Here is a 26,748-nt window from a genome sequence, read left to right as displayed (position 1 = left end):
GCGCCTACCCACCCACGCACCATCCACCCCAAGACCAGCCCCAGGAGTGGGGGCTTCTGGGAACCTCTCTGAGACACGGGCCAGGGAGCCTGTAGGAGTGGGCTGGACCTTCTCTACAACAAAGCGGTCAGGCAAAATTTCCAACCTGCAGGTACCTGATTCTTCCCCTCACTGGCTTGGGGTCAGACCTTGAATGGCCACCAGAAGAATGGACCATCCCTGCCCTCAGCTGTGACACATTTCATCAGCTATGTCTGACCCACAGGTATTCCAGTCAAACGAGGTGCCTGAGAAGACATCTTCCCCAGAGGAGTCCATCAGGATGACCAAAGGCATCACCATGGCCACCGCCAAGGCTGTGGCCGCGGGCAACTCATGCCGGCAGGAGGATGTGGTCGCCACCGCCAACCTGAGCAGGAAGGCTGTGGCCGACATGCTCATGGCCTGCAAGGTACAGCTCCAGGCTGTGGCTGGCTGCTTCCAACTGGGACTGTGGCAGGAGATGCTTGCAGGTGTGAGTGGGCCCAGACAGGGAGGGCTTCTGTAGGTTTGTGCTGGGAGAGAGATGTATCAGCCACAGGGTGACCCGCTCTGTACTTTAAACTCTGCCTCCTTCTCCCCTGTGGGCCCAGCTTGTCCAGGTTCCAGGGCAGGAAGACACCGTGAGCCCTCACCAATGGCTGGTTCGTGACGGTCCCTATGCAAACAAAAGCTCAAGCAGCTGTGTGTGGGGGTCGGCCCAGTGCCATGGAGGGTGCTGGGGGCTGTGTCTGAGGTGTCTGGGGGCTACTGGGCTAGCTTGGCTGACGATGAAAAGCAAGAGGGACATGAGGAGGTAGCAATCCCATGGCCTACCCTGAGGCCTCGCCCAGGATTTCTTAATGTCACAAGCAGCTCAGTGGGGAGATGGGAAGGGAGGAGGCTGGAGGACCAGGTTCAGTGACAGCCCCAGGGCTCTGCAGAGGCCAAAGAGGAAACTGAGGTGGGGGGGACTACGGGGGAATGTGGAGGAGCCCCCAGGGCCTAGGACTCCCACCCAGGGAGTTGCCTAATGGGGGTCCCTGCCTTGGGCCCATGGCACCCCACTCCCATTCTCTCCTCTGTTCTCGCAGCAAGCATCTTTCCACCCTGACGTCAGCGAAGAGATACGCAATAGAGCCCTACACTATGGGACTGAGTGCACGCTGGGCTACCTGGACCTGCTGGAGCATGTGCTGGTGGTGAGTGGCGGCAGGCTGGACAGGGCTGGGCCTTGGGGTCAGGCTGCCCCTGCTGTCAGTGGGGCAGGTGGAGCTGCAAAGACTCCCACATTGTCCCATCTTCAGAAGGGAGAGGGTGGTCATGCAGGAGGGTTTGGAGCCAAGTTCTTCCTGCCTATGGACTGGGTTCAGGGCGGGTGGGGTGGGGGTGACCCAGCACCTAGAGAGGAGCTGAGTGGATGCAGAAGCTGCAGGCCAGGCCAACCACCTGCTGAAAGCATGTTGGAGGGGGCTGGGGAAGGCAGCCGAGAGAGGCAGGGCTGTGGGCGTATCCTCAAATAGATACTTTGGCCAGAACTAGGCATCCCCAGTGTGTCCACTCATCACCCTCCCCACACTTGAACATCGTTATGTGACCCCCAACAAATAACTATAAAACAGGAATAGAATCCTGGCAGTTCCTGACAATAAAGCTTCAAGAATATATTTCAGCTCACCTCTCTTTTCATTTCTCATGAGCCTCTCACACAGGGTCTCGACCCCCAGTTCCATGAACAAGGGAGAGAGACATGGCCTTGTGCACACCACATGGAGCTGGTCATATAGGCCCATGTGGGAGATACTGGTGGCAAGATATGACAGTGGCCCCTAACGGTCCACTCAGGACCGGTTTTTGGGTTGCTTGACCCTCCCCAGGCCCTAACAACCAAACCATGGAGATCCAGAAGCATTTTCGGCCCCATTGGATCCTGAGACATGTTTACAAACTTGGGAGGTTGGGGTGGCCCCAAAAGAGAATTTGAGAGCCAAGAACACCCCCAAAGCCAGTGTGGTTTCAGCAAGCAGAAATGAACTTTCTGAGCCTGAGCCTATGCAGACATTGGTTCCTAAGTAAATGGGTTCAGGCTTGCACACCCCAGGTGAACGTCCCCAGACTGGCCATGCTTACAGAAGATACAGGGACCGCCTGCCCCTCCACTGCTGTCACTTGAGGGGAAACAGAACATCATGGTGTTTTTGAAGACACCGATGGCTCCTCCTCCCAGGGCCTCTGTGTGTAAAGAGAGACAGTGCAAGGCCAGGTGAGCTGGGAATAAATGTCTTGAATCTGTTCCAGGCCCTAGCAGCTGGGTGAGCAGAGGAACCAAACATCTCTGGGTCTCAGCTCATCCTTGCCTCACATGTGCCAGATGAGAACCACATCAGGGCTGTGCAAACAGCCTGGTCAGCCCTCTCTGTTTGTCTCTGCAGCCAAATGTGGCCTCAGCCAAATGTGGCGTCTCAGTTTTTTGGCTTTAGAAGGAGCAAAGGTTGTAATGGGAGGAAGAAGACATTACCAGTCTTTGGTTTTCCCTGTGACACTCAGGGGAGAGCCTCAAGAGCACCGGGACTGGGGCTTTCCTAGTGGGAAGCAACAGGAAAAGTGTAAGTCAGAATCCGCATCTGTACTGGGGACATGCTCTTATGTATTAACTCAGAGAAGAAATCAGCTGGAGGTGTCCTTTAAGTTGGGTAAGGGCATGGATTACAACATCCATAGAAAGTGAAGTATAAGAGCTCAATGAAAGGAACCACTAGATACACTCCATTCTGGGGCCCTTTACTCTTAGCTCAGAGCACAGGATTTTTCTTCCTTCCCTTTATGTCTCTCTCTCATTTCCCAAATCAAACTGTTTCCTTCACACATTAATAAATAACAGTAAAAGATCTGCACGCCTTCCTCTCCTACAATCTTGCATCAGAACTCTGGAAATGGGCTCTCCTTTCCAGAACAATCCTGTGAACAGTTGGCTGTTCTTTCTTGGGGCTTTGGTATTTAAAATCCCACCTGAGTCACATTTTCATCTTGACACATGCACCCACCAGCTAACCAAAGGCCCAGACTTTCCTGCCCATTCTGTGTTCTTACACTTTGGGTCATCTTCATGAATGTGCATTTTTGCATACATATATAAGTACAAAGGAAAGACAAGGAAGGTGCAAAGACAAATGCACCTTTGCACTTGACAAAGGACTTCCCATTCCTTGTGATGTTAAAGGAACTCAGTAGAAGGGATCCTAGAGAAGGCCCAGCCCAATTCAGAGGACCTGACTTTGTATTTCCACACAAGGCTTCTGAGTCCTTTTCCCCAAGTTTCTGAAGTCACTGGGTCTTACAGCTGCACCATACAGCTGAGACATCCAGCTCTGTAACACCTAGGACAGAGGGTTCTCTTCACAGCACCACCACATTCTCATGCCTTTGGATTGCTCTTCCCTGGTAGATTTTGCAGAAACCAACACCCGAACTCAAGCTCCAGCTGGCTGGTTTCTCCAAACGTGTGGCCAGCGCCGTGACCGAGCTCATTCAGGCAGCTGAAGCCATGAAAGGTAGGTCATGGCCTCACCTTTCCTTGGACTTGCCTCCAAGGAAACACCAATGGCCAAGCTGAGCCAGGAGACGCCTGCACATTGTGTTTGGCAAAGTCTGGAGGGAGGGATAGAGAGAGGTATGCTTTATTTTTAAGCAACTGGGGAAAGCATTAAATTTCAAAAAGAATGGTCTCCCCAAACAAGTTATGTCTTCATATTAAGTATTACTGTGTATGTGTGAGAGAGAAACAGAGAGACAGATAGACAGACAGACAGAGACAGAGACAGCAGACTCAACATGGAGTCTCTAGTGCTAAACCTCATGTTAGAAAACTTGAGACTTCGTATGTGACCAAATAAATCACAGTTCCAGCCCCTCCAGAGATGTTGCCTTTCACCTGAACTTGAACTTGAACTGCTGGTAGACACCAGTGAGGTGGTTCCTCAAGAACCTTCACCTGGACCACTTCCCTCACTCCTGGAACCCCTGTCTCTAGGCACAAATCCCCATCCAATCCTTTGGACTTCTTCAATGCCCCCAACTTAAAAAGCCATTTAACAAAGAATCCCTTTAGTCTTCAGATGGACTCAGATGAACTTTTTTTTCTTTCTTTCCTTCTTTTTTTAATTTTCGGACATATGTGGTGATGTACAGGATCACTCCTAGCATCACTCAGAGTACCATATGGGGCACCAGCATTTGAACCAGGTGAGCCATGTGCCAGGCTAGTGTCCTCCCCATTGGACTCTCACTTCTGAGCCATCATGCCAACCTTGTATCATGAGTCAGTTGGCATGATTCATTGAGAACCACTCCCTTGGTCAGGCTCCTGCCTGCACTCTCAGACTCTTTCCTTGTGGAGAGATGATTCTACAGAGAACAAAGCCACTGGTATTTGGCACCTTTGTGGTCACCTGGATGCACTCAGCAAGCAAGCAAGGGAATTTCTCACCAACATCACTTGGTTAGAGCTGAGTAAACAGATTCACACATATTCCAGGAGTGGAGATGTGTGCTGTGCGCCCAGCAACACCGTCCAAGCGCGGGCACCCCCAGAGTGGAAGGCACAGTGAGGCTTCTGCAGGACTTGGTCCATGAGATCTTGATCTGAGTTGGTGTGCAGCCTATATGCTGATTTAGAACAAACCAAACTCACTTGCATAAGCACCGTCTGCATCCACTCACCTCCGCTGGAGACACTCCCTCCACACTGTCCCTTTCTTGCAAATCTAGACCGTGCTGTGAGTAAGCATTGAGGTCTACAGCTCCTGAGAATTAATCTCTTTGGTTTGGTTTTTTAATATATTTTTTAAATTTCACTGTGAGATACATAATTACAAAATTTTTTATCATGATTGGGGTTTAATATTACAGTGGTCCAGCACCCAGTCACTTCACCAGTGTACATTTCCCATCACCAATGTCCCCAGTTTCCATCCCATGCCCCCACTCACCTGCTCCTATAGCAGGCATTTTTCTTCTCTCTCTCTCTCTCTCTCTCTCTCTCTCTCTCTCTCTCTCTCTCTCTCTCTCTCTCTCTCTCTCTCCTTTGTAGCATTATGGTTTGTAATACAAGTACTAACTGGTTATCATGTATATCCCGTTACCTACTTTCAGCATTCAATTCTTGTCCAGAGTGATCATTTCCAACTCTTATTGGTCCCTTCTCTATCCTAACTGACCTCCATGCCACCCCCAACCCCCGCCCCCCCCCCTCCACCACACACATGAACAAACACATTTGTGGCAAACTTCCAACCATGGGCCAGTCCTCCTGGGTGCTGTTTTTATTCTCTCCTTAGATATTCTTCTCATACAATGTATTTTTTATATTTCACAGATGAGTGCAGTCATTCTGTCTGTGCTTCTCATTCTGACTCTCATTTCACTCAGTATGATACTCTCCATTTCCATCCATGTATAAGCAAATTTCATGACTTCACTGGGTAAAGAAACAGGGTACATCTACACAGTGGAATACTACAGCAGTCACAAGGGAAAATGAGAATGACCCTCTTTGATTGCAGGGTCAGAGTGGGTGGATCCCGAAGACCCAACCGTCATTGCAGAAACAGAATTGCTGGGGGCAGCAGCGTCCATTGAGGCTGCCGCTAAGAAGTTGGAGCAGCTGAAGCCGAGAGCAAAGCCAAAAGTGAGTGTCCATGTGCAGCTGCTGGCCTGCTGTCCCTGGCCCTCGCAGGGTTGGTAGGAGGTGCCTGGGGGTCTTGGGGAGCCTGGTCCCTGCCTGGAGTGAGCTGAATCCTCAGCAGCCTGTCCTTCGGTGCCAGCTTTCACGGGCACAGAGAAGCTCTTGGAGTGGGGGCACACTTTCAAGCTTTCGTGCCTTTGGGGTTCAGAGGAAAACAAGTGTCTCAGGCTTAATTTCACCCCATCAAGTGTGAAGTGAGGGCTGGACTTCCCATGGTCTTTACCTGTAGGGCAAGGGATACCCTTTGTTTTCCACTTTCTGCCATGCGATGCTGCAAAGCAACAGTTAGTGTTGGGTCTGTCTTCATGCAAGTGGACAACTATGAGGTGCCATGAGAACTTTGAAGCAGCACAGTAGCAGACAGGTCCAGTATATGCTATGGTTTTCTAATTTTCTTTCTCTCTTTCCTCTTTCTTATTTTCTTTTCTTTCTTTCTCTTTCTTCTTTCCTTCCTTTCTTCTTTCCTTCTTTCCTTCCTTTCTTATCATCACAATGAATGTTTATAACTTAAAATAATGAGTGTATGTTAAGGGAAAGAACCATTTAAAGGAAAGAGATGTGTTAAATGCAAGCAATGGGGCAGGGGTAAACAGAGAGATAGTAGGGTGCTGGCCTTACTTGTGGCTGACCGAGGATCACCCCCATTACCCTATAGGGTCCTCCGAGCCCTGCCAAGGAGTGATCCCTGAGTACAGGACCAAGTATGACACAAAACAAAAGAAAAGGGGGGAGAAAGTGATAGGGGCAACCATTACTAAATAACAATAACAGTCTATTTATTTATGACTAAATAATGGAATGGTAAAATATCACATGGAGAGCAAATAGGGTGTCATCGGCCTCATTGAAGCTTGACTTCTGCCAGGCCCCACAGCTCCATCATGAGGTGCCAGCAGGATCCCAGGAAAGCCTCTTTTAATTTCTGATCAAGCCAGACCCTGCAGAATCTGCTTGCTGACATCCCTTCCAAGGACCCATGTGCAATATAAAGCCAAATCTGGCTCTTTCCCTCAACGAGCTGCACACCTCCTTCCCCGGCCCTCATGCAGGCTGCCCATAGTTGCAGCTTGTCTGCAAGAGCTAAGGATGGCACCCAAGTGCTGGGCCACTACAGACCACCCCAAGTTTTATATGAGCCCTGCCATGTGTGAGGTGAACCTGAGTGTGCTGCAAGCCAATTCTCAGCACCTGCCTGACCCATGCTCACACTTGGAACCCAGGCCCTGCATAAACAACTTCGATGCAGCTCTTGGAAGCAAGTTGGCTTTGGCCCCAGGGTGCCCCCAGGTATTCTCTGGAGGACTGAGGTTTTCCTGATTATCCTTGAGAGCAGAGTGGAGGCTTAAGGTTTATCTCTGCTTCTGTCACTGTTTCTGCCCCATGGGCACAGTGTAACCCTAATGAAAGTATCCCTGGAAAAGCCACCATGGAGATAGTCACAGAGGTGCCCCTGTACTCTGGGGACTTCTTCTGCTTAGATGTGTCACAGATCAGCTCCTAGGGAACTGACCTGTCTAGGAGACCATGGATACCACCCTCGGTGTCCTGGAAAATAGCACGGCCTGTTACATAAAGGCATTCGCCATAATCTGAGTGTTCCCTTCACCACTGTCCCTCCTGAGGGGCCTTCTGGGCACTGGTCTCTCTCCTTCCTGGCCTCCCTCTACCAGCCTCTCACTCATCTGATGCTGCTTGAGCTGAAAAGCAATGAATGATCCATGGCTTTGTCCCAGTCTGGCTGTGGGGACGGTGAAGTGAGCCTGTTCTGCCAGGCACTATTTCATGTACTTGGTCATAGCACCACAGGCACCCAAACTAGCTGAAATGAAAAGCAGGGCAAGTGCCAAAAGCCAACAGCCTTTGCCGCACAGAACAGAACTCTAGGGCTGCTGGAGCTCGGGTGTGCTTCTAGGTGCCTGTCCTGGCGGGGAGGGGGTGGGGCAGGGGCAGATCCAGGCTGTCCTTTCTGCTCCTGCAATGTGGGTCAGAGGCAACTTCCTCCACTTCCCCTCAGGGCTGCATCCAGGAGTCAACTCCAAGTGAAGCCGTGTTCTGGTGCAGGCTGTGCGGGGGGCGGGGGCGGGGGCACAGGGGGTGCTGAGAGTAGGTCCAAGCTGTGTGTCCCAGTATCCACTCCACACCAGTCCCTATGGCCTCCCAGTGGCCCTCAGGGCACTTTGTGGCTTTGCCTCCTTTGGAGACTTACATGGCAGGAAGTTCAGAGGCAGGGAAGTTGGCTGTGCGTGTGAGTCCCTTGGAGAAAATGTGCAAATACCCAGTGGTAGCAGGGAGGAGACATTCAGGGAAGAGAGCCCAGCAGGACACAGTAGCACACGCGCCTTAGAGCCACGATCCTAATGGGGAAAGCCTTACTGTTCTTCGGGGGACACAGTGGGGAATGTCCAGGAATGAAGGTGAAACGGGGCCGTGGGAGGGTCTGTGTGTTAGAGTTTGTCCAATAAGGTGTTTACAATTAGCCATGGCTGCTGCAAGGAAGCAGCGGGCCTTTGAGTTCACAGTGCAAGACTGTGTGAGAAGCTGAGACATCCACGGTGAGAGCAGTTGATGGGACTCTCCATTCCTTCCTGCCCTCCTGAGTGAACTGCTGTACTGGCCTCACAGTGCTCTGTTGGTCTCCACCTTTTCACTGGAGGCTCCCACCTACCACAGGGGCTGTATTATCTAGAAAACGCTCAGAAAAGTCTCTGACAAATAATACAGCAGGCAAGGCGCTTCCCTTGCAAGTGACCAACCCACGTTCTATCCCTGTCCCTGAGCCCTGCCAGGAATGATCCCTGAAGAGTCCAGAGTATAAGCCCTGAGCACTGCTGGGCATGGTCCCCAAATAAAAACAAAAATATCTTTTAGGAAGAATCAGCCCAAGATACTTCCCTCTGCATGGACTCTCTCTGCCTTATTTGAGTAAAGAAATTTAATTCCTTGATTGAAAACAGCTTTCCAAATCACCGTACCTACACTGTTCTCCATTCCTTCCCTTACTCAGAAAATCAAATTATTCCGCAGGGGGTGCTGCTGCTCTCTCATCCCCATCCTTGTTGCTTTGCACACAAATATGTAACCTAGCACAGGGAGTACAAACCTACCTTCTATAGGGAACACTGCTTTGAGGAAAGGTTGGGGTGACAGACAATATGTTTTGTTTCAATTGCTTTGCTCAGCACATTTCCAGTTGCCTTTTAAAAAAACAAACGTGGTTCTCTGAAACTGCCAGGAGTGACCCCTGAGTACAGAGCTAGTAGTAAAGCCCTGAGGAAGGTGTGGCTTCCCCAAGAAAAAAGCTGGACCACCCATGTGTTTGTAAAAATGGTTCCTGGGACCAGTCAGATACTGCTTGCCTGAGGCCAGTCTGGGTTTGGTCCTTTATTTGGTCCTCCAAGCACCACCAGGAGTGAGGAGCATAGAACCAGGAATAAAACCTGAGCACTGCAGGTGTGACTAAATCCCCTCCCCTCAAAGAAAATAAATAAACATGGCTCCTGGTCTATTCTCAACTCAGACCCCTAAAATGACAGACTCTCTTTTGCCTGGATTCTCCCAGACATAGACACCCAACTACTGTGCTCTACTGCACCCACTGCTTGCTTGGAAAGTGGTCCACAGACCGTGTGAGATTATGCCTGCAGCATCGTTAGTGGCATCACGGCCATACGCACAGGCACACTGGCTGCCCAGGCCAGTGAAGGACATAGTGACCATCCCCACAACTGTGGACTTCCACATCGTGCCTGTCCTCGCTCAGTCAAACCTGGATGCCTTTTCTGCAGGCCTCTGTGTGATATGTTTGATATATTAGGTTGTTATTTAATCCAACTATATATCAAACATATTCCTACAGTGTCTTGCCCTGTCTCCGGGGGTCCTAATCTAATCAATGAGGCAGTAGGGAAGAACGTGCTCAGGGTAGTTTCAAAAGACAAGGTACTCGCTGCACCTCACTGTGTGTGTCCGTTTCTTCTTGGAGCCTTTGGGGACTGTACCAAGAGTGCTGCATTGCTTTGTGTACTGTAGAGACCAGTCCCAATCACTGCTGATTCATGGCAGCATACAATGTAATGTGCAGCTGACTCGTGTGCCATGACATGGTTTCTTAAGAAATATATTTGATGGGGGAGAAAATGGAACTTTCTAGTCCATGTTTCTGATATGGAATTATTACCTCCAGAAACATCTAGATTTTTATTTCACTTATATTCATTGGTATCCTTATCTTCTATTTAGAAATTCATGATTTCATTATTAAGGTTTCAGAGAAAATGTCACTGTCACTGTCATCCCGTTGCTCATCGATTTGTTCGAGTGGGCACCAGTAACGTCTCATTGAGAGACTTATTGTTACTGTTTTTGGCATATCCAATGTAATGACAAATAACTGTACCTTTTCTCTCCATCTATGGTACTAAAATATATAAACCAAGTCAGCCCTGCCAACTGGCTGGTGAGAGGCTGGGCTTCATCTAAATCTTGGTCAGGTGTATAAGCCCTGAGCACCACTGGGTGTGGCCCCCAAACAACAACAACAACAAACTATCTTTTAGGGAGAATCAGTCCAAGTCACTTCCCTTTGTGGTTTTATTAATCATATCTAATCAGGATGCACTGTCTGTTGAACTTCCTATCATAGGCACATTTGTCTGTTGAGGATGATCGTATTTAGATAAAGGAGATTTCACAGCCGGGAGTTTGAGATTATGCAACATTTTTTTTCTGACACATCACAACTCTTGTGGTGGCTCTGACCTCCTGTCCTAGCAGAGCCATGAATCATGTGTCAGTTCCTCCTGCTTTCTCAGCAGGGGGCTCTGAGCTCTGCTCTTGGGGAAAGGGCCAGTTTGCTGCTAGTTCAGGGATGTGAGGAAGGAAAGAGGTGAGTTAAAGAGCATCCCTGAAGCTAGAGTGATAGTCCAGCTGGTAAGGCATTTGTCTAAAATGCGGCAGACCCAGGTTTGATCCCCAGCATTCCGTATTGTCTCCTGAGCCCCACAAGGAGTGATCCCAGAGCATAGAACCAGGAGTAACCCCTGAGCAGAGCTGGGCGTGGCCCAAAACATAAACAAACCAAAAAAAGCACCCCTGAGAGTCAGTGTGTTTGTGTGTGTGGGTGTGTGTATGTGGTGTGTCTCTCTCGTGTACCTGTCTATTTGTCCATCTGTGTTTCTGATATCTCTGTCTGTATCTCTGTCTCATGTGTCTCATGTAACTTTCTCATCAGATGAGTCTTTCAGGGCTCCCACACTGTTGGCAGCAGTGGTTCGAGCAGGCCTGCCTCCTCCATCAGTCTGGAAATCTGCAGATTGGCTCAGTGAATGCCAGGTCACACAGCTGAGATCAGAGTGTAGACGGTGTAGCCTTGTAGGCACCAGCTTGAGAGCAGCCCCTCGAGAGGGGCCAAGGAGTGGGAAACCTAAGGGTATCCCCCTTGGCACCCTGCACCTCCTGACCACTTCATGTTCAGGAGGGAAGACCGGCAAGAGGCAGCAGTCCAAAGCCACAGCTGCCCTGACCCAGTGCCGAGCTGACCCTTGGTGCTCAAGGCTCCTTTTACCCAGCCCCAACGATAAAGTGCAGCTGATAGCATGCCAGTTACATGTGGCTATTCTGTGGTGACTTGGGAGCTTCAGAGGGAGACTCCATGCAGACACAGTGGAGCAAGGCCATGCAGACAGACACTCCCCCAAAGTGGAGTGAGGCCACTGCAGACAGACGCTCCTGAGCAGCAGAGCGAGACCACCGCAGACAGATTTCACAGTGACTGTACCCTGGCTCTGAGCAGGGCTGGAGCCAGTGTGTGCCTGCATGTGCCTGAGTGTTGTCTGACCATGGCTGCAGGAATGGAAGTCTGCCCCTTGCTTTTCTTTTAGTGCCATGTGAATTCTCCTCTGGCTCAGGTCTAGAGACTTGCCAGGAATGGATTTTGCATTCATTTGGCAAACATTTATCTCATGAGTGTGTCCCCTGAGATTCCACTAGAGGCATGTGTATGAAGGACACAGCACCCTCACAGTGAGGTTGTAGTCTGGGAGTTTTGTGGCCTGGAGTATGTTCTCCTTGGTCCAGGCTGCCTAGAAACCCATATCCTGCATTTTGAACTAAAGATTTCCAGACCCACCCTGACTTACCAAAGGCCACAGCTCTCAGGACGACCTCTTTACTGAGAACTTTTTCTTAAGCTTGTTGTCTATAATTGATGTTGTAATTTCAAAGAAATAAAAGCAGCCAGGTGAGAGGATTCAGCATGACCATCTAGAGAGCACTTTGGCCATTTTAATGGCTCTAATGTTAGCACAACCCCTCTGGAGCTATTTTCACTGTCCTCAGTCATGATAAGCCAAAGCAATAGATCTTGGCTCCACTGATCAAGTCAATGAAGATCTCAGCCAAGAGGTCCTTAAGAAACTAGAGGCAAAAAAAAAAAGGAGGGAGGTTGGAGAAATAGTATCGCAGGTAAGGCCTTGACTTGTATGTGGCTAGCCCAGGTTCTATCCCCAGTACCCCATATAGTCCCCCAAGCCCACCAAGAGTGACCCCTGAGAGCAGAGTTTGGAGTGAGCTCTGAAAACAACTGAACATGACCCCAAAACAAACAAGAGATGAGCAGGATGAGCCTCTGTGAAGGAGGGAACATGGGCCCCAGGAGACATCCACTGCCTGGGCACGTGCCAGCGCTCTGATTCTTTCCATGTCCTCTTGTTTCACACCGTCTCCCCTTTCTCCAAGCTGTGAAGGGATGGGAACACAAACAAATCCTGAATTCTAACTCTGACCCTATCCACCAGACACATCCCACCACATGCGCTTCCTTTATTCTGAGCTCAGGTGTGAGTCCACCCATTCTTGCTGCCTTTCTACTTCTCTCCCACATTCCATCCTCTACCCTGGCAGGAACACTGAGTGGGTGCTTTCAGCTTTCTAAGTTTCATGGTGATCTCATGTTCCTCTAGACAAGGGTTGAATGGTGTGTGTAAACATCCCTTGTAGGCCCTATTTTCTAGGGAGATAGGGCGAGGGACATTCAGTCCTCTGAGAAACCTGCAGGAAACACCAGCACACGAGCAGTTGGGTTTCCACAGCACCCCTTCGTCCTGTTACCCTTCCTCAGGATATTCTCTGCAATGTTGTAATCAGAGCAAATGTGGCTTTCTGCAGGATTTATTTTAAAGCACAGAAATTTTATGAAAAGAAAAAGAAAATTTGCCAGAGGCAACCATGTTAGTTCATTATTGCAAGAAAAGTCTGTGGGTGTTGAAACTATGTCCAAGTTAAGTATCTATTTCAAGTATGTAATTTACCAAAAGGAAAAAAAACAAAATAGGCTGAGGGCAGTGGGACAGGTGGGTGAACCCTTGACTGGCTGTGATGAGATGGTCCTCTCCTGTCTGTGGGTGCTCAGTCCCAGTACCTACCTTTGAGGAGATTTAGCCTTTGTGAGTCTCAAAATTGAGAAACAAGACTAAGAAAGGGTTACTTGGAGCCCAGAGTTACTGGGGTCAGGTTTACTTGACCCAGGGTTTATTTGGAGCTCAGGTCCTAGATACTTTGAAGAGGTGTTCAGAGACCCACTTACAAGATGCGGAGTGGTCTCTCTGGACCCCCAAATTCTGATATTTCCTTAGAACCTTAGTTTATTCTGTGTCTGGCTTCCTTCTGCAGAATAAATTTCCAGAAAACAATCCCTTCATTCAAACACTTGTCAGAACTCGACCATTTATTTTGAACGGTGAAATGGGGCCTTTTGTGCCAGTGTCTTCTCAGGAACTTCTTTGGGTTTGGGCGACCAATGTCACACTCTGCCACTCTCCCCTGTACTCCTTCAAAGGGAACCCAAAGAATCTAGCGCTGTCCTGAATGTTCCACGTGCATGCTCTGCACTCTGTTCCCAAGGAGGGTCGTAGGAGGAGCTGCAGCTCATGCTCACTAGGCTGAGCCTGTCTCTGTCCCCAACTCACAGTGGGTGGCTTCCAAAGTATCCACCCAACAAAAACACTGACACTGAAAAGGACTGTAGCCTTGGGTCATCCTGAGGATCATTCCACAGCTTCTCAGTTCTCCAGCTACTCAGAGCTGGTGCTCTTGTCCTCTAGTGCCATGAGGACAGCATGGCCTGTGTTTCTCCACCTTACTCTGGCCTTACTTCCTCCCTGTGGCCTCCGTCCTACCTGCTGGCCCACTAGTCTCATACCATGACTCCCCTTCCCCACCTGTATGGTCCGCACCTGTGCTCCTCTGAAATATCCTGGATATAGTATGGTCTAACCACAGCCATGTCACATGGAATGAGATGTTTAGGTTTCATCTCATGCTGACTCTTAGGGCTGCATATGCCCGTGGTCCCAGTGTGCACCTCCTAACACCTCCCTGCTCCCATTGTAAACAGGAGCATAGAAAAGGATGATGCTGGAGCTTCCTCTGCTAGTCCTTGCTCACAGCTGTGCCTAACAAATGCTTGGCCCAAAGGCTCACAAGTCCAACACTGCAAATGCTCCTAGGCACCACTCAGCCATACACTTAAACTGGCTCAAAGGGCCAGTCCTAAGTTTCTATGTCTTTTATACCAAACACACAAAGAAATGTGTTAGAATGCTTGATCAGCTCCTCTCAAAGCCACATCTCAGCATCTAGTCTCCTCGGGAAACAGAACCTAGTGATTTTGCTTCACAAAATCTCCAGGGAAGGACCCCTGCAGGCCACATCTAGCTCACCACCTCCCATCGTGATGCCCTCACTCACCCCACTTGCATATGCTCCTCTTCTGCTTGTTTGGGCAGCAGGAGACATGGTGGTGGTGAGTCTGGAGCCTGTCTTCATCTCTTGGCTATTCCCAACTAGTTTCCTCCCCAGCTGGAACTGAGCATCATACAATAAGTTCCACCTCTGGGTAGATTGCCTAAATTTCTTTTCCACTCCCTGCGTGATACTTCGTTGGGATGGGATTACATGTTCAACTGCAGAAATGCAAATGCTATGTGGTTTCTGTTTTTACCTTAGAAGACTAAAGTTTTCTCAGCATAGTCCTCTCCCTTTTTTGTCTTTTCTTTTGTTCTTTCTTTCTTTTTCTTTTCTTTTCCTTTTTGTTGTTGTTTGGGGGCTGAACTCAGTGGTGCTCAGGGCTTACTCCTGGCTTTTCACTCAGGGGACCATCTATCATTCCAGGGATTGAATCAGGTGGGATGAGTTCACAACAAGTGCTCTACCCACTGTCCAATAGCTTTTGTCCCCTTCCCCCCTATTTAACCTGTGACTGAGCCTTAAGCACTGCAAAACTATGCAACTCTGCCCTCTGGCCTTTATTTTTTCATCATTTTGATTTTGCATGGATGCTGAGGGAATCATTTCTGCATACTTTAATCACAGTGGGTGTGTCTCCTTAAAGATTCTAATGAGGAAAAATCACCTATCTTTGCCTCTCCCCGTTTCAAATTCATGCAGGGTGTGAATCCTGCCTGTTTTAACCTTTTAGAGTTTGTGGGGTGGGGGGCAGCACCCTGCTAACTTCCACCTCTCCACCTGGGCCATGGTTTGTCCACAGGAAAGCAAAGGATGGAAGAAGAGCCAGGTGACAGAGCAGTAAGTAATTTGCCAGCAGAAAGCACCCTCCATGGCCATGAGCCTCTATGACACTCTTCTCTTTTGGTTATAGCAAGCAGACGAGACTCTGGATTTTGAAGAACAGATCTTGGAAGCTGCTAAGTCGATTGCTGCTGCCACCAGTGCTCTGGTCAAATCAGCCTCGGCAGCCCAGAGAGAGCTGGTGGCCCAAGGAAAGGTGGGTTGGCGTGCCTGCCTGGGCAAGCACAGGCAGCTAAGTCACAAGAGTCCCCCCAGGGGCTGGGGAGGAGGGCAAAGGCTGCAGGAAGCCCATAGCTGCACCTTCACTCACAGATACTCTGCCGACTCTTTGCTTGAAGTACACAAACAGAATGAAGGTTTTCTTTGGGGACTCCCGCCTGCTTCTTGTTACAGAGAGTGCCCTGCAGACTGTGCTTAGGCCAGACTCAGACACTGAGTTGTTTAAAGACAGAGAATTTCAGGGAGAAATGCTTTAGGACCCAGATGTCCGGGATGCAGTGCAAGTGACCCCATTCATCTCTGTAGCGTGCGGAGCTGAGAGCACTACTCAACTTGGCAGCTCGTGTTTTGCAGAGTCCCTTGGTCAAAAGTAGATGAGGTTTCAAAACTATATCTCTCCAGCCACCCTTACTCTCCACATTGGCACCATAGAATTGTTCCTTTTCCATGAATGGAGGGTTTGTTGTATCCTAGAGCTGTCTTAGCTAGGGGATGGTTACTAACACAAAGCATTCTGTGTGTCTGTCCTATCATTCCTTTACATCTCAGAGCCACCCATTCATGTGGCACTTGTGGACAGGCTCTGAGAGAAACCACTGGAAACTCTAGGCTGTGGTCATTTGTTACCATATTTGCCAGTCACTCTGACATGAAAAGGACTCTGTCAGCGGACACACACAGATCCTCAGAACTTGGAATGAGGACAGATAATTATACCTAACCAGTGGCCCATGTCTTCCTCCAGAAAGACTTTTGTGAGTGTTGCCATGTCTTAATCCAACCCACTCACTTTGGGTCCACTTTCTACATCACCTTGTGACATATTATTCAACATGAGCACACTGTACATCTTCCCAGCTAGCCTGCATCCCTTTGTGCTTACCCTGCACATCAGTCATAGTGCCAGGCCTTCTCATCAAGTATCTGTTAACCCACCAGTATGCCCAGACCAGAGAAGAATACCTACCTAGAATGTCCACTTTATTTCCTCACTGATGAAGGGTCATCTGGATTTCAGATAGTCCGTGCTGGATGTAGGCGGTATTAGTACCTCTGTCTCCCCAGGAACTTACCTTGGGAGCATTTTAAAGTTAGGGAAGAAGGGGTCCAAGCAATAGTATAGCATGGAGGGCACTTGTTTTGCACATGGCAACCCAGATTCAATCCCCAGAATCCCATATGGTTCTCTGAGTACTCCCAGGAGTGATTCCTGAGTGCAGAGACAGAGATGAGATCTGAGCACTGCCAGGTAAGAAAAAAATATCTTTATAAGTTAGAAGGGCTTCATCTGGACTCAGGTGAGCTTTAGGGTTACAGGCAGGACCTTGGAGTTTTATCTGCCACTTGCCATGCCCTGGGGTGGAGTGACAACCCAGGAAACACCCCACAACTAATTCCCTTGAGATGCTTGTCCCAGCACCTCTCCCAAATCCAAATCCTCCCATCCCGACTTCCTCTGCGTCTGGAGAGAAAACACTGCCCTTGGTGACATGACTTCTAAGTGGAAACAGATCATGAAACTTCAAGCCTCGCACTTTTCTTTCCACCCCTGACAAAATGGTCTTAGACAAGCTCAGCTGTTTAGGAGGAGATGGACAACCACTTCAACCACTCCTGCAACTATTTCACCTACCTGAGAGATCCCACGATGGCCCTGGGGTCAGTCCCCAGGAGAGATTTAGAACCTGCCAGACCCAGAAGAGGAGTCCTGAGTTGGACATGAAGTTGAGCATGTGATTCAGTCCAGCCAATATTCTGGAAACACATGCTCCTGACCATTGGACTGAGGTCATTCTGAGTGCTCCTGATTGACCACCTGGGTTTGGGGACCCTGCTAATGTGTCCTGTGGGGAGAAGGGCTCTCTCCTTATGACTGAGGTGCCTTCTCTCAAGCTTCAGGGAGAGGGGCCCAGGGGCCGGCCTCGTCACCACATGTGTCTCCCTCCCTCCTCCAGGTGGGCTCCATTCCTGCCAATGCTGCTGATGACGGACAGTGGTCCCAGGGCCTGATTTCTGCCGTGAGTACCCTTCTCCTTCTGCCCCGTTAGTCTGTGGGATCCCTGGAGGGGAGTGTGGGCCTTGGGCTCACCTCTCCACTGACTGTCCCCAGGCCAGAATGGTGGCAGCTGCAACCAGCAGCCTGTGCGAGGCAGCCAACGCCTCGGTCCAGGGCCACGCCAGTGAGGAGAAGCTCATCTCATCCGCCAAGCAGGTTGCTGCATCCACAGCCCAGCTGCTCGTGGCCTGCAAGGTGAAGGCTGACCAGGACTCGGAGGCCATGAGGCGCCTACAGGTAATGGTCTCAGATGCTGGTGGGAAAGCACTGCTGTTGGAGCGGGTAAGTGTCGCCCAGGGGACAGCCTCTCTTTCTGGCATGATCCACCTGGCTGTCCATCACTGGTTCTCTCCACCTCTCCTCATATTCGGCCATCTGCAGCCATGCATCCTATACCTGCAACCCCACCAATCCCATGTAACTGGAGTCCCCCTCACCCTGGAAGCCTGGCCCTCTCCTACCCCAGCCCAACCTGGAGAGCTGCTCCCTTGTGCTCTCAGACTCCCGGCTAACGTCATCTCTGTGGGAGGCCCTCCTTGATGGTCACATGGTCAGGCCTCTGTTCTAACAGAGACCCTGGCTGGACCCCTCTGAGGACCCTGTTTCCTGGAGTCACCACATTCTTCTTTATGTTTGCCTTTGACAAGTCTGCGTGCTTCCTTTGTGCAGGGACCCCTTTTATAATCTCTGCTTCTCATGCACCCTAGAGGTTGCTTACACCAGTGTGTGCCCAAAAGGGGAGCAAAAAAGGATATAACCATTAACGTGAGCCTGTTGGTGAGTTCTTCCAGAGCCCCAAGAGCATGCCTAGGAAGGTAACAGTCACTTCCCTCTGGGGCAATGACCTTTTCCTGGTTGGTTTCATTATTGAAGTATTTAAACAAAAAGAAGGACAGGAAGTACAAAATTCAGTGAGAACCCTAGTAACTTCCACATCCTCACACCTCAGGTTTATCACTTGGTTCTTCCTGTTTCTATTTATATTTAAAATAGTTTTGTCTCATTGTAATCCCCAGACAGGAGACGTCTTGTGTTTCCCTACTTAATACTCTATCATACCTATCTTTTTTTCTTGAAGAAAGCCCTTCATGATTTCTTGTGCAAAGCTAACCACTCCATTTCTCATAGTCTCATTTTTTATGATTGCATGATATGTGTTGCATCAACTGATTGTGCCAGAATTCTCCTATGCCTTGTATATTGGGTTTGATTTCCAGTTTTGTAGATTCTTGTTATAAGTATTATAATACAAATTATGTTGCTAAAAATGTTTATGTGCATGATAAATAAGATAATACTGGCAGAAAGAGTTGAGCAATTCCACTAGGACTCGGGGTTCTCCTCTGACTTTGAAGCACATTTATGGTGTTTGGGCCCTGACCCTTGATTTGACTCTGAGGGACACTGGGGCCTGCACAGATAAGTAAGTGGTAGGGGCACTTCTGAGTAAATATCATTTGTGAAGAGAAACTTCAGTTCTGACCCTGCTCTGGTGTGAATTGGGCACGTGGTGGCTCCAAGCTCCGTACTGTGTTGCCCCAACGTGACATGGATGGAGATAAGCTGTGTGGCCAGGGCCAGGACTGCAGGCAGGACCAGGCCACTATTCCCGATGGAACTGGCCCACTGCCCTGTGCGTGTTTTGACTTCAGCTGGGAGATTTTCCAGGACTAGACAGATCCTACTCCCTGACCCCAGCTCTGCAAGTCACTAGCTTCAGGGTCTTTGGCCATTTATGAGGCCTCAGTTTCCACATCAGAAAGGCAGATTGACGCCTGACCCCACAAAGGCCTCTTGATGAGGATGTGGACTCTTTGCCTGTCACGGCCTCCCCCTGTCCCTTCTCGAGCCTCCCCCATGGTTGCCCTCAGCCACTTTGATGCCACCTGGGCCGCCTCTGTGCCAGGCACTGGGCATGCAGATGCAAGTCACAGCCCCCAAGCTCCCTCCTGCTACTCACTTTCCAGAGGGGAAGCAAGCAGCCACGAGCAAGATCAGCAAAGAAACCAGCTCAGAGCCATCCAGAGAATCAGGGAAGGGGAGAGGAAAGGGCCGAGATAGACGGGGAAAGTGATGCCTTCCAAGGCCTTGGGCCTGTCTGCTTCCTGTGTGTAAGTAGAAGTGGGTCTCTCAACCAACGATGCAGACCTTGAATGTGCTTCTGCTAAACATGTTGCTACAGTCAGTTATTTATGTATTTATAATAACCCTCAAAAGTATGTGTTCCTTGAGGGCCAGAAACTGGACCTCAATCATCTGTGAAGTAGCCACACTTAGGCTGGGACCAGAGTTGGTCCAGTCGATAATGAGGAGATGGATAAACAAATGGTGCTAACTAGAGACAGCTTCTTCGTTGTGACTGATAAATCAGTTTCTAGTCTCAAGAATTGTCCCTCTGTGTCTGTTCCTGCAAGACCCCGATGGCTGTTTCTAATGATATGTTTTGTGCCTTCTCCAGGTGGCAGGAAATGCTGTGAAACGAGCCTCAGACAATCTTGTTCGTGCTGCCCAGAAGGCTGCCTTTGGCAAAGCTGATGATGATGATGTCGTAGTGAAAACAAAGTTTGTAGGGGGTATTGCGCAGGTTTGTGACTCAATCCAAACTCTGGATCTAAGACAGACCCCATGGTAGACACTGTGACAGCAGAGACAGAACAAACAGTGACTTAGATGGAAATTTATTTCTCTTTCATATAACATAGGGATCTCTGGTAATAACTCTCTGGTCAGCAGTCTAGAATTCTTTTGTGCCTGAGAACCTATGTTCCATCTGGCTATTGATTTGCCATCCCTGAAGTGTTGCCTTTGGCCTCTTGGCCAAAGATGGTTCAATAATTAATAGCGAGCAGGAAGAGGAACCAGAGGGCAAACACAAGTTTGCATTCGTCACTGCCTCTCACATGCCATTGACCGGCACTAAGTCACATGATCAACAAAGTGTTTGGGGAAATATAGCCTTTTTTCTGAGTAGCCATGGCCCTAGTTAAAGCCAGGGGTTCTAGTATAATAAAAGTGAAGAATAGAAATAGAAGGATAGCAATGATTGCCATTTAAATCAAATTATGCCTGTGGTGCTATAACTGCAGTTGACCCTACAGAGACAATGAATGGTAACCTATTCCAGAAATTTAATGAGAATTGAAGGGATTCTTGCTTATGCAAGACTGCATTTTTTGTGTGTGGGGGAGTGAGGAGGAAATTTCAACAACTCAGGTGTGCAGTTTGGGGTGTGTGTTTCTATAAATACATTTTATGAAGTAATCTTTGCACTGTGAGCCCTGAAGCCCCATTACTAAACTTACTCATTCTCATATCCCCTCACTCTTGCTGAAGTACAACTTATGTACAGGGTCCTTTTTGTACTTTTGCTAGAATCCAGGACTTGTTCCACTTGTTCCCTAAGAATTTCCAGAAAGAAAAAGATCCCTAGTCATATCAGTTTAGGAAATACTGCTTTCTGCCACCACCTCAGGGTACTTCAGTGCTGATCAATGCTTAATAGCCTAATAAAAGGCTCTAAGAAAAGACCCATACAAAAGAAATATATATATAATATACATATAGACTTTTTTGAACACAAATATACCTCTTAAATAATATTCCTCAGACCATACCTAAGAACCATTAAATAGATGGAGACTCAGTAGTGCTCAGAAGTTCATCTATAAGCTCCAGGAATACTCTTTTCTGCTAGTTCATTCAATATGATGTATTCATAGTCCCCGCAGACATGGGTCTGCAAAGGGCCTGATGCATAAGGGAACACATAGATGTTTGCTGCTAAATGAGCTTGTGCTCTCAAGTCAGCTGCATCTTGGTCTCAAAACCCAGACAAGCTCAGAATGTTCTTCACACTGTATAGGTGCTTTCCTGTGAGAACTCATGAGGCAGGCTGTGGAGGGGGAAGCCCATTTCCTGAGAAGTCTTCAATCCATGCAGCTTGTTGCTTCTCTTCCAGATCATCGCTGCCCAGGAGGAAATGCTAAAGAAAGAGCGGGAGCTAGAAGAAGCAAGGAAAAAGCTGGCCCAGATCCGTCAGCAGCAGTATAAGTTCCTTCCCACCGAACTGAGGGAGGACGAAGGCTAAGGCCAGAGCCTTGGGGGCAAGCACCAGGGGATGTTTCTGCAAGAACTGGACACACTCTGCTCTGGAAAGGCTGGGCTCCAGCCTGGGAGCCACTTGCCTCCCCCTGAGCCAGCGCTACTCCTGGAGCTTGTGCCCCTTCTCTGTCCTGTCAGCCATGGCTGCATGATTATGATGTCTCATATGTCACATGGTAGTGTCTCACCTACAGCGCCTCAGCCCCTCCCCACACCTCACTGTATCTCAGGAGAGAGGGGCTCACACATGTTTGGTGGATGGCCATCCCACATGGAAGTTCAGTATTATCTCATTCTCAGACACTGGCTTTGCTTGATTCTTGTCTAGGTCTCTTGATGAAATCTCTGTAGGAAAAAAACAGCAAGAGCTCAGAGGAAGTGATTGATGTGGTAGATTCTGAAAGATACTCTTCTCTGACTCAGGAGAAGGTGCAAGAGACAGGTGGACATGCGTGGTAAAAATTCGGAACATAGGTCACTGTGGACTCCAAGAGGGCAGCTGTGTCTCCAGTGTCAGCTTGAGGGAGAGTTTCTGCTCCCATTTGCACGCTTTCTTGCCTCTGTGTGTAAGCTCCTTGTACAGCCTAGACCTATCTTGTATCCTGTGGCCCCGGAAATCAAATGGCTATTTTTTTTCCCTTCATGATCTCAAGGGCAGAAGGGTGCTGCCTGTCAGGGCGCGGCGTGCAGGGGCTGTAATAAAATATGTGGCTCCTTATGCTGCAGAGGCTGTTTCAGTCCACACACACCTGGATTCCCCCAGATCATGGTCCCTTCTGATGTGCTGCAGATTCTGGAATCAGCGAGATGGAGCAGTTCCTGGGGATGCCTTCCTGGTCAGCTTCTCTGCTCTCAGAAGGACCAGAATGTAGATTCAGGAGGCACCTACTCCCAACATCTGTCCCCTCGGGCCGACGACAGAACTCAGAAGGCAAATGTGTGTGTCAAACACAGGGAGCCCTGGGTCTGATCCGGATACTGCATGATTCTCTGAGCACTGCCAGGGAGCAACCACCAGGCACTGAGCCGGGAGTCACCCCGATCTTGTCTTGTGGCCCAGAAACCAAAGACCTGTCACCTGTCTCCCAACTAGGATGTGTGCTTCTATTCAGTTCTCTTAAACTCCAGAGATGTGCTAAAATCAACACAAACTGGCAGCAAGACATTTTCTTAGCATCACTTGGTGGCAGTGTAGACATGCATAGGTTTTCAGTGTTGATCTTCTAAAGACAAATGGAATTGGTTTGTTTCTGACTCCTCTCTCTTCTAGCACCTTCTCTTTGGATGGGCCAGAAGGCCTTACATGCTTCTTACTGATGCAGTACTGGGAGTTGGTGCTCGAGGCCACTCAGGATGTTGAAAAGATTAACAAGGGGGAAGCCTGGTGGGCAGGTGGTTTTCAGAGCTGATTGCTGCTGGTGTTGCCCTCCCTCCCCTCCATGTCTGCAGCAATGAGGGGTCATTTTAATGTACCAGGCAGGGGAACATGTTGGTGCTTTGGTCCTCAAAATGTGTCAGTTCTATGGGGCCAGAGAGATAGCACAGCAGCAAAAGCACTTGCCTTGCACACAGCCAACTGGGACTAGATCCCTGACACCCCGGGATAGCTAGGAGATTTGTGTTATACATACTAGAATTATCTTGCCAGTGAATCAAAAGCTAGAAGGAAGGTAGTGCAGACAGAAAGTGAGACTCTGTGGGGAAGTGGAGGGCAAGGTGTAGGGGGCGAAGGAGGTCGGGATTCTCTGGGGACACTCAGCCTCTTGCATGAACCAACAGACTCTTCTTGCTGCAACACCCCTCACTCTGAACAGAAGCCCCCAGGAGCCCTGTGTGCTGGGTTCTCCCTGAGAGTCACCTCCAGGGCAGCTCAGGGCACTTCCAGAACCTCCGATAGGGCAAACCCTGAGGCTCAGCAGCCACATATGTTCATGGTCTCCCATGAACCATGAGAGGGAAGGTCCCTCTGTGGCTTCCCTGACACACCCTCACATCACAGGAGCCACACAGTGACGGGCAGCACATCCCCTGTCCTGCTCAGAGCCCTTTCACTTCAGTCGCATTTATCTTATTTTGTTTTTTAATTTTTCTTAAAAATTATACTTCATGGGGCTTGAGTGATAGCACAGCGGGTAGGGCATTTGCCTTGCACACGGATGACCTGGGTTCAATTCCCAGCATCCCATATGGTCCCCTGAGCACCGCCAGGGGTAATTCCTGAGTGCAGAGCCATGAGTAACCCCTGTGCATTGCTGGGTGTGACCCCAAAAGAAAAATATATATACTTCATGATATTGGATTATTTTTGTAAACTTTTTTTTCTTTTTATCTCCCTCATTTTTTTTTATTTTTTAAAGAATATTTTTGAGGGACTGTGATTTAGAAAATTAAACTTGAGTTTTAGGCATCAGTTTTCCAACACCAATCCCCCCCCCCCCCGTCAGTGTCATCTTCCCTCCACCAATGTTCCAGGGTCTCATCCCCACCCCTGGCCTGCCTCCTTGATAGCACATTTTTGTTTTTATACTCTGTGGTTTATAGTACTGTTCACGGTAGGGGTTCATGCGTAACATAATCCAGCACCACTCCCTTCCCGAGTGTCCACTTTCCTCCACCACTGTCCCTCCCTGTGACAGGCTTCCTACTGAAGACCGGTTCTCAGTTTCTGTTGCTTTGGGACATTTGTTATTCCCAGAGCCTGCAGAGAGAGCCAAGGTCAAGGAGAGGCCCAGGATGGAGCTGCCTTGGCGGAGAGCAACAGAAACAGTCTCCCGTGAGCTCTTATTCGGCCCGCTGTTCCACGCTGGGCGCAGTTGTCCATCCTTAAAGTCCATCTGCACTGTTCATCTGGTCTCACCTGGCTGCTCTTGGGCTCTCCAGGTGCTGCTGTGGGAGGTTCCTGGGCCACGAGGAGGTTCTGGCCCTGCAGAGGGAGGTCATGTGGAGCGTGTGGCAACAGAGTCCAAGTGGCCCTGCCTGTCAAGAGAAGTGCCAGGGGGCTGGAGGTGGGGTGTGAGGGGGACTTTGAAGTCTTGGGAAGATGTCATTTTTAAGGGGGCCTCCCTATTCTACCCAGTCCAGCTGGCAGGCATAATGTTTCCATGTTCAGGCCCATTGGATCCTTCCATACTGGAGGACCATCAAGGTTCAGGGGTTATGCCATGCTGGGAATTGGACCTTAGGCCTCTCCGTGCAAGGCCTGTGCCCCGGCAGTTTGAACCATCTCCCCAGCCCTGGGAAGGGGCTTCTCTCTGTCCAGGTCTTGCTGTCACTGAAGGAAGACAAGGAACCTCCTGCAGTTTGGGAACTGAGCTGTGATGGGGAATTGGAGTTTCCTTCATTCTTTCCTGAGTCTGGATCCAAGCTGAGGCTAGACTGCTCTGCTCCGTGTCCAGCCAGCTACGGTACTGGCAGCCAGTGCAAATAGGTTCCCAAGTCTTGGGTAATCCTGGACTGGGCATGACTGTCCTAGAGCCAGTGCCAAGGGACCCAGTCTGTGAGGAACCCCTACAGCTATGCTCAATCCAGAAGACCCCAGGGCCCCTGCAAGGCTTCCCCTGCTGACCTTCTGGTGCTTTGTGGGTTCACGGACAACTCAAGTCTATGCTCAGTTTAGCCAAACACAAAACAGAATCTTATCCCCATCCTTACCCCCTGGAAATGGACTGGACCCCCACAACTGGGGTGATCCCAACCCAGGGATCACCAACCCAGGGATCCCAACCCAGGGATCACCCAGGGAGAACCTTCTAGGGAAGCCAGCAGCAACGGGGAGAGCGGGGACAGTGAGTGGTGTAATTCCCCTCTCAGGGGTCACAGGCCTTTGCAGATGGGCTTGGCCCCTGCACACAACCCCCAGTTCCTTTCACACCCTCCAGCCTGAGCTCTGCAGGGCCTCAGAGGAGTGTGACCAGCAGGCCCAGCCAGATAATCCCCACGTTCAAAGCTTAGACTCCAAAGGGTCCCCTCTGGTTACCCAGGGATCAGCAGAGCTGCTTTAGGCTAAGGGACAACAGAGTCCAGATGCCCAGCGATCCCGACAGTCTCAGTGGAGGCTCCTTTAGGCACCCCCTCGGGTCCCCAAGAGCCCCATTTAAAGGCAACTGAAACTCGTGATTCCCTTTTGCCCTTGTTCTTGGTGTTTGTGTGTAGGGTCACTTGGAATAGGTGTGTGACAAGCTTTATTGACTGAAAAGTTTTCTGTAAAACTCTGAGTCTACCTCCCAGTGTCCCCCCTCCCCCACTGAAAAACATCCGTGTGTGAGTCCCCAGATCAGCGTCTCCTGGTTCCACAAAGTGGGTTTCATGCAGCTTTCTCCTCAGCAAACCAAGAGAACAAAAGCAAACAGTAATCTTCCCTGTGTCACACTAACTTCACAGATCTGGTCACAGAAATTATTTTTTTAATTCGCCGGAAATAAACTCTTCAAGGAATGAACTTGTGTGAAAGTCTGTGGGAGTGGGAGAAAGCTGGAGAGAGAGGAAGAATCATGTGTCTCCAGAAGCACAAGCTCAGGGTTTCCAGATAAGTGAGAGAAGGAGGGAAGTATGGGAAGACGGTGTGTGCGAGGAATGCATGTGTGTGAAGAGGTAGTGTGTGTGAGCAAAGGGCGGGGGGGGTGTGAGGAGAGTGTGAGCAAATGGTGTGTGTGAAAAGTGGGTTGTGTGAAGTGACAGTGGATGTGAGGAATGGGTGTGTGTAAGCAAAAATATGTTTAAAGAAACAGTATATGTGAGAAGACACTGAAAAAATTACTTAGGTGCAAGAGTGAGCGGGAGCAAAGGAGAACAGGCAGGGTGGGAGCATAGGGATGTCACCCTAAGTGAAAGAATTCTCAGCATGGCATGTCAGGAGGCTGGGATGATGGCCTTGAGTAGTCCCTGATAACCTCGCTGACCCACGCCCAGCCTGATTCAACACCCAAAGGTCATCAGCTCAGCATCCTCTCCCCCGTTTCAATAGCCTGCATTCTTGGAGTATAATGAAGACATGCTCACTCTCACACCTTTGTTAAAAAAGATATAA

The 26,748-nt window shown here is 49.4% G+C and overlaps 1 protein-coding gene across 3 annotated transcripts in view; it reads left to right on the top strand.

Moving 5' to 3' along the window:
• TLN2 (talin 2) overlaps window positions 1–26,160 on the top strand; it is a 412,543-nt gene extending 386,383 nt beyond the window's left edge. For 2 of the 3 annotated variants that reach the window (XM_055129220.1, XM_055129221.1), the window contains 9 exons: window positions 266–451; window positions 1,113–1,220; window positions 3,464–3,569; window positions 5,580–5,704; window positions 15,417–15,542; window positions 17,521–17,583; window positions 17,676–17,903; window positions 20,080–20,205; window positions 21,580–26,160. In XM_055129220.1, coding sequence (XP_054985195.1) covers window positions 266–451; window positions 1,113–1,220; window positions 3,464–3,569; window positions 5,580–5,704; window positions 15,417–15,542; window positions 17,521–17,583; window positions 17,676–17,903; window positions 20,080–20,205; window positions 21,580–21,708 — 1,197 coding nt within the window. In that variant the 3' untranslated portion in view covers window positions 21,709–26,160. The remainder of the gene's footprint in view (window positions 1–265; window positions 452–1,112; window positions 1,221–3,463; window positions 3,570–5,579; window positions 5,705–15,416; window positions 15,543–17,520; window positions 17,584–17,675; window positions 17,904–20,079; window positions 20,206–21,579) is intronic. The other variant, XM_004616684.2, reaches the window with a different exon arrangement.
• Window positions 26,161–26,748: the final 588 nt, after the last annotated feature.

The sequence above is a fragment of the Sorex araneus genome, chromosome 2 (assembly GCF_027595985.1).
Source record: "Sorex araneus isolate mSorAra2 chromosome 2, mSorAra2.pri, whole genome shotgun sequence".
In the NCBI taxonomy this organism is placed as follows: Eukaryota; Metazoa; Chordata; class Mammalia; order Eulipotyphla; family Soricidae; genus Sorex; species Sorex araneus.
This window is presented reverse-complemented; position numbering and strand designations above follow the sequence as displayed.